A 12739-nucleotide genomic window follows, 5' to 3' on the forward strand; every position below is an offset into this window, starting at 1 on the left:
GACAAAGAGATGTGTGACCTCTGAGCGTCACTTGCCCTGGGCCAGGAAGAATTTGATCTTGAGTGGAGGAGCTGGGAGGTTCCCAAGTTCTGTATCATTTGTTTGGTTTAAATCCCATCCATTCCAGGGCATGTTCTCTGCATCTACAATGAAGGTTTTCAGCAAGGAATAACCTCAATTGTTCAGACTTCTTCCTTCTGAGGTCAGAGGAGCTGTATCTTTGAAGGAAATCCTATGGGGGAGCCCAGTAAACAAAATTGTTAGCATGGAGTCCTCTTTTGGATGTAAGGGGCTGTAGTAGCCCTGAATGTTTAAGCCACAAGTAGTTATGTGTAAGTAGTGCCCAGAATTCTTTCCTGCAAATGACCAGAGGGTCTTGTTTGAAAGCCACTAGGGAGATGAGAAAGAATTTGCTTTGGCACAGAAGCTGGGCACAGTGGCCTGTGCCTGTAGTCTGAGCACTTGGGAGGCCGAGGCAGGAGTATCACCTAAACCCAGGGATTTCGGGCCAGCTTTCACAAAATAGTGAGGCCTCATTTCAAAATAACAACAACAAAGATCAAAGCAAACACAGGTAACAGGGCTGAGGGTGGTGGCACACTCCTGTAATCCCAGCACTCTTGGGAGGCTGAGTGAGGCAGGGGGATCCTTGCAAGTTAGATAGCAGGGATTGAACCCAGGGCTGAGCTACATTTCTACCCTTTTTACATTTTTTGTTTTGAGACAGTGTCTTGTTGAGTTGGCCAGAATGGGCTTGAATTTAGGATCCTCCTACCTAGCCTTCCATAGTGCTAGAATTACAGGTGTGATCCCCCATATCCCGTTTGTTGGAATTACTTTAAAAATTTGGTTCTTTGTTATTTATGTATTTTTAAACAATTTATTTTAGGTAAATTCACATGAGTCTTCAAAATGAACAATTGAATAGCATTTAGTACATTCACAGTGTTGTGTGACTTGTGTGTATGTAATGCCAAAACAATTCCATCTTTTTTTTTTTTTTTTGTCTTTTGAGACAGGATCTCACAATGCAGTTCAGGCTGGCCTTGAGTTCACTTTATACCCCAGACTGGTTGGAACTCATCAGTGATCCTCCTGCTTCAGCCTCCCAAATGCTGGGATTACAGGACTGGGCCATCTTCTTGCCTGGCTCAATTTCCATCTCTTGTTCTCCTTTTCACTTGAAAAAGGCCCTCCCTATACCCTATCTTTTATTTTACGCTTTATTTATACTTCGGATTTCTCATAAAAGTGAAATCATGGGATACTTAAACTTGTGTGTCTGATTTATTTCACTTGACATTGTGGTCTCAAGTAGGTCCATTTTCTTACAATGGACTCAAGCTTCTCTCTTGAGGCAGAGTACTTTTGCAGATGGCAAGGGGGACAGGAGTTGGAGGGAGCAAGGAGGGATAGGAAGGAAAGGAGACGAAAAAGAATTAAGATGTGTTATGTATATGTGCAGACCCGCCCCCCCCCAAGAGAGATGTACTAACAAAAAATAAGAAACATATTTCTGTCAATCCAAAATAAAAGACACCATCCATTTTAAACAGTTTTTTCCTATGTCCCCCTTCCCCAGACCTTAGCAACCAATTTTTCTGTGGACAGTCTACTTTGGGTATTTTGCTTTGTGTTTTTTTGGTCTTTTTCCTTTTTATTGGTACCGGGGATCGAACTCACAAACTCACGACTGCCACAGGCAGTCGCTTATGCCGTTGAGCTAAATCCCCAGCCCCTTTGCTTTGTTTTTTACGACAAGGTCTTTATAGTTCAGACTGGCCTCCCTGAACTCACTGTGGTGATCCTCTTGCTTTGGCTTTAGTCCTCCTGCCTGGGCCTTGGCCTCGAATGCTGTGATTGCAGGTGTGTGTACCACTCCAGGCGCTCTGGGTCGGTTGGTCTTTCTTTCTTTCTTGTGTTTTTTGTTTTTTTGAGACAGGGTCTTACTCTGTAATTTAGGCTGTCCCTGAACTCACTGTGTAGCCCAGGCTGGCCTCGAATTTGGAGCAATTCTGCCTCAGCCTCCCAAGCGCTGGCATTGCAGGGTGGACCACCATACCTGTTTTGCTCTGAGTGTTTCTGAAAACAGATTTATATATGTGACCTTTTGTTTCTGGCTTCTGTTACAACATAAATGATTCAAGTTCAACCATTTTGTAAAAGCACATATCAGTACTTCATTCCTTTTTTGTGGCTGAATAATACTGCAGTGTGGATAACACCACATTTAGATCATCTCTGTTCATTTGTTGATGGGTATTTTGGCTGTTGTGAATGGTGCTGTATGAAATATATGTTTCCCTGTACTTGAGTTATTTGAGTGTTTGCTTTCAGTTCATTCATTCATTCATTCATTCATTCTTTTTTTTTTTTTTTTTTTTTTTTAATTTTGGTACCCGGGGATCAAACAAGACCTCATGCTTTAGGGGCTGGGGATTTAGCTCAGCGGCATAAGCGCCTGCCTTGCAAGCAGGCAGTCATGAGTTCGATCCCTGGTACTAAAAAAAAAAAAAAAAAAAGACCTCATGCTTCTCAGAGAGGCACTTATGCTGCTGAGTCAAATTCCTGGCAACTGCTTTCAGTTCTTATAAGTACATCCCTAGAAGTGGAAGTACAGGTCCTATAAGTAATTCTGTGTTTAACTTTTTGTTTTGTTTGAGACAGGGTCTTACTATGCAGTTCAAGCTGACCTTGAACTCACTTTGTAGTCCAGGCTGGCTTGGACTTCACAGTGATCCTCCTGTGTCAGCCTCCTAAATGCTGGGGATTATAGGTGAGTGCCATCACGCTTTGCCAAGTGATAGCTTTTGATTGGTATTTATAACATCACCTCCCATTTCACATGTTTTGGACCTCAAGTATTAATTTTACGGGAAACAGATACATTTAGGATTTGAAAGCACATTTCATCATATGAATGATGGATTTTAAAATAACTCATTAATTATATAAGTTAATGGAGTTCGTTGTGACATTTCAAAAAATGTGTATGTTGTGTTTTGACTGTAGCCATCCTCCCTTAGCCTTTCTTGCCCCCTGGATGGTGTTTGATGTTGTCATAGTGACAGATACCTGTTAATTGAGGATACTATTTTAAGCCACTGTGCCAATAGGCTGTGCTGGGCAGTAAGAGAGGAAAGAGAAAGAGAAGTCAAGATCCCCTCTGTTAAACTGTTTATGTTGTAGTTTTTGGAAGCTATTGTTAAGATTTGTGGATGCTCACTAAGTTATGCAGTGGGCTTTGAAAAAAACCCAGGAGCTTGTAAAAGTAAGACTGCTAAAAATAACTGAGCAAGTAAAACTCAGGATGGAAAAAGAGCAAACTCTATTATTAATCTTTTTTTTTCCCTGCTGTTTTTGGTGCATCTATAATCTCATGACTCAAGTGTTATGACATTGATTTTGAAATAACACACAGCTTTAGTAAAAGCTTAGAGGAGGACTCACATAATACTTACAATTCAGGATATTTTGACTCTTCTAGCGCTGACATGAATATTTCTGAATAGTGTTGATATTTATATAATACCAGTGGAGCTAAAAGCTTAGTGTTGGACTGTGCCTTTCTCTAGATCTGTTTAGAATAGTTTGTAATGAATGATGTAAATAGTGTTATAAGACTATTTGATACAACCATATAATTTGCTGATTTTTTTTTGTAGCTAAAAATAAAGTGCTTCAACAACCTTAGAAGATAGAATAATTTAATTTGATTTAGCATGAATTCCCTGAATTAATATGGAGTGATTTGCAACATTTTAATAGACTTTTAGCTCAACTTTCAATTTTTATAGAAAAAAATGAAAAGAGAATAATGATTTTAGTTTTAGCTTGTGATTGAATGTCCTATCTACATATGAAACAAGTCCCAGTGCTCTGAGAAAAGACAAGTGGTGTGGATAATTCTGAGTCAGGAAAAAAAATCATTTCTGTTTGTCTTTTGAATGAATTATGCATTTTTTTCCTGTAGATTTGTCTTTCTAGTTAGATACTGCTTAGGCTAGTATGAAATTGGTTTCCAATCTATTCTCTTAGCTTACACCAATTTTAGTGGGACCAGTGGGATGTCAGAAACAAATCAGCATACGATTAAAAAATTTGCAGTGGATAATATACAAAGTGGATAATATACATGTGTTAAGTTCAGAATTGGCTACAGATAAGAGACTTCTGATTTTGTTCCTCTCCTAGCTGTGTATTTTTTTTTTTTTAAACACTCTGATTCTGTTCCTAGCAAAGAGCTGCTGAGTTACATCTGCTTCTGCCTAATTAACTCTGTTGGTTGGTGTCAGATGAGAGCTAATTTTGAGATTAAATTGAGGAGTAGGGTGTGTGCTGGTGGGTGGGGGAAGGGGAGGGAAGAAGCATCTAAGATGGCTTAGAAGTAGTTTTGTATAATATCAAAATAAAGTTACTCACAGTCACTTTTAAATTTATTTTCTGCTTCTGAAGTAAAAAATTATCACTATACCCTAAAACGTGAACTGTGTCAGTATACATTTACCATTGGTGGAAACTGGTACATATTTATCCTTTAGGTGAGGCTGTTGGTTATATCTGTAATTCAGTCAGTTCTTAGGTGCCAGGTGGTTTTGGGACAGATAATGAATGCTGCGTGAGCAAATTAATGCTGACTTTAAGACAACTTTTTATCCCCTGCTCCCCATGTTTGCCTGGCTATTTTGAGTAATAGTGGAATTTTTCTTATAGTGGCATTCTTTCTTAGGCATCTTTTCACCAGCCTGATTTTTAAAATTAGGAGTACATATACTTGCTTCAGCGGCACATATATTTAAATTGGAATATGCAGAGAAGATTAGCATTGCCTTTGAGCAAGGATGACGTGCACATTTTTGACACTTTCGTGTTTTTATGCTGATGATATGTGAAAAAATAAAATGTACAGGACAGGTCTGGCCTAAAGTGAAATTGAGCCCGAGGCAGGAAATTCTCAAATTCAAGCCCAGCCTAGGCAATTTAGGGATACCCTATCTCAAAATACAAAATACAAAAGGATGGGAAATTAGCTCAGAACAAAGACCCTGGGTTCAATTGCTAGTACAATGAAAAAAAAGTGACATATTTCTTTGGGTAGTTTGCTTGGGACTTTATTTACTGTCCTGAATTCTGTGTTCGTAAATATACTTTAATGGTTTGGAAGAAAATGTTGCCAACTGTAGTGACTGATGAACACACAGCAGCTGTTTGTATTAGTTGCGCAGTGTTGGTTGTGGAGCTGCGTTTGTTTATAATAGTTGGAAAGCTCTGTAGATGGTTGCCGAATTAGAGTTGTCCCTATGCCCAAGTAAATATTTATTCTTTTTCTTTTGACAGACTTGCCTGAAGACCTGGACAATCTTCGTTTTTGTCACGGACTGTTAAAAACATTTGGAGTTCCAATTCTGGTATTTTCCCTTCTTTTATTACATTTTTAAGATATAAAATGTCAGTCTTATTGAAATGTGTTGGTAATGGATATGAGTGATTATTTTGATTGTGGACGTAGACTGTGGTAAAAGCTTGTCATAAAGGTGCCTTTTGGGTATTTATTAGTTGTGAAATGTGTTTTGTTTTAATGTATGTCCTTTCGCTTGTGTAACCAAAGAGTCTGTAGGCAACTGCAATATTATTGGCCACTTTCCTGTGACCTCTTCTCTTGCTTCCCGAAGTTATATATTGTGCAGTCAAATTAAATTAGTTGTGATTCATTCTGAATAAATGATGAAGGATGAAAGAATTACTTGGATACAGTAAAATGCCTTCTAATGAACTTGTGACAAACCATTGCACTTTGGAGAGATCAGTTTCCTGTTCTGAACTTACTGACACAGAATGATTCCTATGCTCTATTCTGACAGTGGTTGTTCGGCAAAAGCCAGCAACTTCATTCCTAAACACACTGTATTCCAAGCCTAACATATTTGTCAGTGATCTATGTGATGACACAAAAGGGAGTACTTATTAGATTTGCAGATGACCTTGATGACAGAGTCAAGATTCAAAACAGTCTTTAGCAGGTTGGAAGATAGACTCAAGCCAACAAGATGAAATTGAACTGTAATAAACTTTAGATCTCAGCATTTAAATTTGTGCAAGAGAAGGATGGGAAGATTGAGTTTGACAGCATTTTTGAAAATAGATCTGGGCATTGGTTGGACTATGTGGTAAGCATAGCTGTTGTGGCAGGGCTGGTAAGAACATTCCTGCAATTTGGGGTTGCATTTATAATTGAATAAGGCTTGGACTGCTGGATTTTAGGATAAGCATTAGAGTAGTGAGCAACCCAGCTAAGTGCCCCATGCTGGGGGAATGTGACATAGAAGAGTCAAGTCGGGTATCAGTGGTTTAGTAAGCTGGGGCTGCTGGGGGAGAGGGATTTGGGTGCTGTTTATTTTTGAGGGAGGCTCTCTGTGTAGCATATACTGTCCTTGAACTCACCAGGTAGCCCAGGCAGACCTTGAACGCACTATCCTGTCTCAACTTTACAGTGCTGGGATTTTTTTAGGAGGAGGTACCTGAAATCGAACAAAGCACCTCAGGCTTGCCAGTCAGGTGTTGTACTGCTGAGTTGTGTACCTGGCCCTTGGGATATTTTTACAGTGCTGGCCTTATAGTCATGTTTTACCACACACAGCTGTTAGTGGTTTTGTTTGTTGGTTTGTTTTTTGTTTTTGAGATAGGGTCTCATTGTGTGGTTCAGGCTGGCCTTGAACTCATGTGATGCTGCTCCTGCCTCAGCCTCTTGAGATTACAGGTGTGTGTGCCACCATGTCCAGTTTATAGATGAAAAATACTTGTTTTCAAATATTTGAAAGCCTGTCATATCTAGCCAAAGTTTGTTTTTTTTTAAACAGGGGATTGAACTGGTGACCTCACACTTGCTAGGCAGGTGCTTGTGCCGCTGAGCTAAATCCTCAGCCCATACACATTGTATTTAGTAGAAGTGCTGGTTAGCTACTCCCCACCCTATGTTAGATACCATGTTTACTTCATCCTTTCAGCAGTTCTGGAAGACATGTACATAGTAGTCTTCCTGTATCAGTGGCTTCCCTTTCCATAGTTTGAGTTACTAGTGGTCAGCTTTGGGCCAGAAATATTAAGTGGAAAATTCCAGTAATAAAGAGTTCACACACACTTGTTTATTTAGTAATTTAGTTAATTAATTAGTTAGTTTAGCATCAGGGATTGAACTCAGAACCTCCTGCTTGCCAGGCAGGTGCTGTGCACTGAACTACATCCTCAGCATTTTTTTTTTTTTTTTTGTACTGGGAATTGAACCTAGGGCCTTTGCATTGAGCTCAATTCTGCTCTTAACTTCATTAAGTTGCTAAGTTACCCATGCTGCGTTCAGACTTGCAACCCCCTGCTTCAGTCTTCCAGACTACTGATAATTAAAGGGAGTTCATAAATTTTAAATAGTCTTTATTACAGTTTATTGTTATAATTGTTGTTTTATTATGAACTACCATGTTGTTAAACTCTTCCAGTACCCAATTTGCAAAACTAAAGAGAACAGTACAGAACTAAAGAGTTGCAGAACTAAAGAGAACAGTACAAAAGGGTTCAAGATTCCCCATAGGTTTAGGTGTGCCCTGGGGTTGGCGTGCATCCCCAGTAGATGGGTGCTCCAGCACTAGCATTGGCTGCGGGCAGAGTGAAGGAGACTGATTCTTGCAAGTCTCCTTACCAGCCGTCTTGGAGCTGGGGTCAGAGCTCTGCTGTTTCTGCATAGGAAGAGTCGCCTGGAGCGGGCAGGCTTATGCTGGACGAGGGTTCTGAAATGCAGCCTTAGAGCTTTAAGGTTGCCACAGGCAGTTACCTCTGGTGACTTCCATCTTCCTCTGAGCCTGCTTACCTCTAGAATTGTGCTGAAGAGTAAATGACAAGCAAGCACACTATAAAAGTAAGGCAGTGGATGTCATCCCTGGAGAACAAGATTGGAGTGCAGATGTGTGCAGCTCTGAGGCCAGGGCCGTTTCTCCTGGTGTGTAGGCCTTTCGGCGAGCTCCCTGTGGTCTGCAGGAGTAGATGGTAGGGACCTGGACTCAGCTGTGAGTGAACTCTCACTAGGACTGAGATAGCCAGCATGCTTCTTACTGAAAGGGTGGCATAACGTTTCTATATTCATTTCAGTTCTCATGCCTGGAGGTCAGGGGGTGTCACACAGACCCTGTCCATAAGGATAAGAGGATCCAATTCCTTAGAAGGGTTTAGGTCAGGACTGGGGGCGTAGCTCGCTGGTAGTTTTTGCCTCGCCTGTGAGGTCCTGACTTTGACACCCAGCACTGGAAAAAGGAAAAATGACCAGGCCGGAAATTTTGTAGTATGTGTGAGACTTGCAGAATAACAATACTTAGCTGAAGAAAGCAGGATTGTTGCTTTTTAAAAGTTTTTTATTATTATTACCTTTTCTTTTTTAGATAGGGTGTTGCTATGTAGTTCAGGCTAGGTTTGAACTCATTTTTCAACCCAGGCTACCCTTGAATTTGTGGTGATCTACCTGCCTCAGTCTCCGCAGGCTGGGATTACAAGTGAGTGCCACCACACCTGGCTGCTTTTTTTTTTTTTCTTTTTATCGGTACCGGGGATTGAACTCACGACCGCCTGCTTGCAAGGCAGGTGCTTATGCCACTGAGCTAAATCCCCAGCCCCGACCTGGCTGCTTTTTAAAATTCTTTTTTCGTTTAACATTTTGTTTTTATTTTTAAGATAGGGTCATGCTACATAGTTCAGACTGGCCTTGAACTCACTACTATGTAGCCTAGATTGACCTTAAACTCGTGGTGATCCTCTTGCCTTGGCCTCCCAAGTGCTAGAATTATAGGTGGCATGTATGACCATGCCTGGCCTCCATCCAATTTTTGTATCATAATTTATTTTTAATAATAAATTTTTTTATTATTTTGAAACAGAGTCTTAAGTGTAAAGCCAGCCTTGAATTCAGTGTGTAGGCAGAGCTGACCTTCAACTCGTGACCCTTCTTCGTCAGCTGCCCTGGTGCTGGGGGCTTATAGGCCTGTGTCCTCACATTGGGTTTCTGATGGTGTTTCATGTCCGTGAAACTTACATATGATAGTCCACTGACAGTTTATTAATTTCAGTAGACAATCCATTAAGTATATAATTTAGATGAGATCTCTTGCATGCTCTGTAAATGTCTTCATGTAAATAAGTGAAAAATCCTTGAAAAAAATTCTTTCTCAGACTGTGACCCAAATTTCTGGATAGATAATAGTCGCTGTGGCTGTGTTATACAATACTTGCTGTCATTACTTGTATGGTCATTTTGCATCTGAAAAAGTAATACCAAGGAATGTTTATTTTTAGACATTTCATCATTAAGAGTGTTTTCTCCTTTTTATCCTTTAAGGTCTTGGTTTCCTAGTTAAAGATGTTCTTCACTTGAATGCAGTACTCTCTCCACTGCCTGTTTGTCCTCTTTTGAATCTCTGAAGGATGGATTTTTTAAGATGTTGCTTGGCATGGTCTGGAATACTCTGCCCATTAGTTGAGTTGTAAACGACTTTCAAATGCTCAAGTCCTGTTAAATACAAGGAGAACCTCTATGGGTAACTTTTGTGTGGAAGAAGTCATTTGTCAACCATGGTAAAACTTGCAAACCCACTTTATACAGAGTGGATTCTTGAAGCTATACAGAAAATCAAAAAGCAAAAGCAAAGGCCCTCAGAAGAGCGAATCTGCCATGCGGTCAGCGCCTCCCATGGGTTGGATAAGAAGACGGTCTCTGAGCAGCTGGAGCTCAGCGTCCAGGATGGCTCCGTGCTCAAGGTCACCAACAAAGGCCTTGCCTCCTACAAGGACCCGGACAACCCGGGGCGCTTCTCAGCGGTCAAGCCGGGCACTTTTCCTAAGTCATCCAAGGGGTCGAGAGGATCATGTAATGATCTGCGTAATGTGGATTGGAATAAACTTTTAAGAAGAGCAATTGAAGGGCTCGAGGAGCCAAATGGCTCCTCCTTGAAGAACATCGAGAAGTATCTCAGAAGCCAGAGCGATCTCTCGAGCACTACCACCAACCCGGCCTTTCAGCAGCGCCTGCGCCTGGGCGCCAAGCGCGCCGTGAACAACGGGAGGCTGCTGAAGGACGGGCCGCAGTACAGGGTCAACTATGGGGGTTCAGACGGCAAGGCGGCGCCCGAGTGCCCCAGCGCCTTCCCGTCCTCGCTCCCGCCGGTCAGCCTCCTCCCCCACGAGAAGGACCAGGTAAGTGCGGAGGGGCCTGCTGCGCTTCCGCGCGCGGCTCTTCTGACTTACCCACTTTCGGGTTCTTGTGGGCCAAAGATCTGGGTAAATTTTGATAAAAATAAAGTACAGGGCCTCAAAGCAGGCTTCTGTGTTTGAAGACGCGTACATTGTTTTACAGTGTATTGAGAGCTGCCTGACTCCTTGGCTGGGAGTTAGCAGTGATGACCCTCATTGCTGACGGGCGATGCCTGAGAGGACCACCACGGCTGGGGCTTGTATTTCAGAAACCTAAGAAAGGCCGTTATATTTTTTCCTTTCATTATTTTCAGAGAGGAACCTCCAGACGTGTTATTTTATGTTATTTTTTTAAAATTGACTTTTAATCGTTAGGAGTCGTCACTGGTGAAGTATATCCCAAGTACAGCTTTTGTGGAAGGGGTAAAAGAGACAGGGTCTCACTATATTGCCCAGGCTGGAGTGCAGTTGCTGTTCACAGGCGCGATCCCACTACTGATCAGCATGGGAGTTTGGACTGCTCCGTTTAGGACTTGCGCCCGGTTCACCCCTCCTTAGGCAACCTGGTGGTCTCGTGCTCCCGAGTGGTCACCATATTGATGCGGAACTTAGTGGGGACACCCGATCAGCATAGCCCACTGCAGCCCAGAACTGCTGGACTCAAGCGATCCTCCCACCTCATCTCCCAAGCAGCTGGGGAATACAGGTGCCCCACCATGCTCGGCTACATGTGTCATTGTATTGTATTTTTTTAGACGTGTTATTTTAATATGGAAATTGTTTTAATATATGCCCTGAATTCCTCTCATTTCCATTTGGTATCATTGATCGATCAGTTCTCACTAGGTGAAAGTTTACTTTACTTTGTGCCCTGTAGTATCTTTCATTATACTGTTGGGTTTTAGGTTATTTCTGTAGCATTAAGAGATAAATGACAGAATTACTCTTCTAAATCTGCTGTACTCTTGAGTCTTTGGTTGTGTAGCGTTTTTTTCTTTTGTCTCACAGCCACCAGCAGTGAGTTGTTCATAATTCAGTCCTTCCAGCTTTGGGCTGTGTCCTTCAGGCAATGTGCACAGTGATACCAGTTAATTTATCATCTTAGCTACTGTTGTAGAAAAAGTGCTTCTGTCATCCAGTGACAGTTTTAGAAAGGATTGAACACAAGTGTTAGCAAAAGCTGTGCTTCTTTGGAAACCATGCACCCTGAGTTGGGCTCTGTTTTGGTTGTCCGAGCTTCTGGGAGAAAGACCTGCTCTAGATACCAGTTAGGGTGAGGTGGCTTGCCTCTGCACAGACTCACCTAAAGCTGTATTTGTATCTCAGTGTTTAACAACATTTGTTATACAATCTGTTGATGATTGTTGTGTTTGTGTAATGAGTGCCCAGTTCCTTGTGAGAGAATGTGAGCATAAAGAAATAGGTAAAGCTGTGAAATTCTCTTAGTAACATTTATTAAAAAAAAAAAAAAAAAAAAAAAAATATATATATATATATCCTAATCCTGGTGTCTGACACAGCCATGTTAAGCATCATTGTTTTTCTTTAAATAATTTCACAAAAGTTTGTACTCCAAGGAAACATAGAGCCATTTCTTGATAAGAATGGGTCTTTGTTTTTAAATATATTATCCTAAGGTATGCCAGTGCTTTATAATTATCCAGTATGTGGACTCATCGAAGCCCTTCAACCAAGTTAGTGTTTTTTTTTCCTTTTTTCTTTTTGAGACAGGGTCTCACTATGCAGTTCAGGCTGGCCTTCAGCTCACTTTGTAGCCAGGCTGGTCTGGAACTCACATGGATCCTCCTGCCTCAGCCTCCCAAGTGCTGGGATTACAGGCGTGAGCCACCACGCCCTGCTCTAATTAGTGTTATGTTTTGATGATTTTTTTTTTGTCTTTTTTCTTTTTATCGGTACCAGGGATCGAACTCACAACTGCCTGCTTGCAAGGCAGGTGCTTATGCCGCTAAGCTAAATCCCCAGCCCCTTGTTTTGATGATTTTATGATACTAAGAATATTTTCACTTGTGATAGAAAGTCACTGTGAATTTTCCATAGTGCCCTTCCTATCCTCTCTACCCTTGCCTGTCACTTCTTGCCAATCTTACCATATTTTTTTCAGGCAGCGTCTGTACAGACTATTTTTAGTCTGAAGGAAAATTCATGTCTGAAGTGTCTAGGGTTGAGAACAGAGTAATTTACTGCTTAGCATGCAATTGCAACTGCTCTTTTTATGATGCTGATCTTTACTGTGTCCAGTTAGCACCATCATTTAATGAGAGAAGCTGAGAAAATGCCTGCTAGAAGTTTTACCGTATGTAGTTTTGAGATTAGTTATACTGAGTAATCATAATTGTTTAAAAAGAACAAGTAAAAATAAAAGTCTCTTCAAGCCAATTTGGCAACCTGCTTTTATTGTACATACAGCATTTTTACCTTGAAAAACTTGATTAAACTACAGCATAACATATTGCCATCTGAGATTAAAAGTGGTAATTTTGGGAGGCTAAGGTAG

General features: G+C 41.1%; 1 protein-coding gene and 1 non-coding gene across 8 annotated transcripts in view; both read left to right on the forward strand.

Annotated features, from left to right (window-relative positions):
• The window catches only part of Kat6b (lysine acetyltransferase 6B), a 192135-nt gene that overhangs the window by 13011 nt on the left and 166385 nt on the right, over window positions 1-12739 (forward strand). For 6 of the 7 annotated variants that reach the window (XM_063238696.1, XM_023566761.2, XM_003473808.5 and 3 more), the window contains exons 2-3: window positions 5338-5408; window positions 9374-10227. In XM_063238696.1, the coding sequence (XP_063094766.1) occupies window positions 9607-10227 (621 nt within the window). In that variant the 5' untranslated portion in view covers window positions 5338-5408; window positions 9374-9606. Of the gene's footprint in view, window positions 1-2649; window positions 2777-5337; window positions 5409-9373; window positions 10228-12739 lie in introns of those variants that run through there. The other variant, XM_063238697.1, reaches the window with a different exon arrangement.
• LOC111758023 (U6 spliceosomal RNA) lies at window positions 4775-4876 on the forward strand. Its single transcript, XR_002792264.1, has one exon. It is a non-coding gene; the product is annotated as a U6 spliceosomal RNA (small nuclear RNA).

This window comes from Cavia porcellus, unplaced genomic scaffold (genome assembly GCF_034190915.1).
Source record: "Cavia porcellus strain 051 isolate PalLab524CR breed Dunkin Hartley unplaced genomic scaffold, mCavPor4.1 scaffold_28, whole genome shotgun sequence".
NCBI classification, from domain to species: Eukaryota; Metazoa; Chordata; class Mammalia; order Rodentia; family Caviidae; genus Cavia; species Cavia porcellus.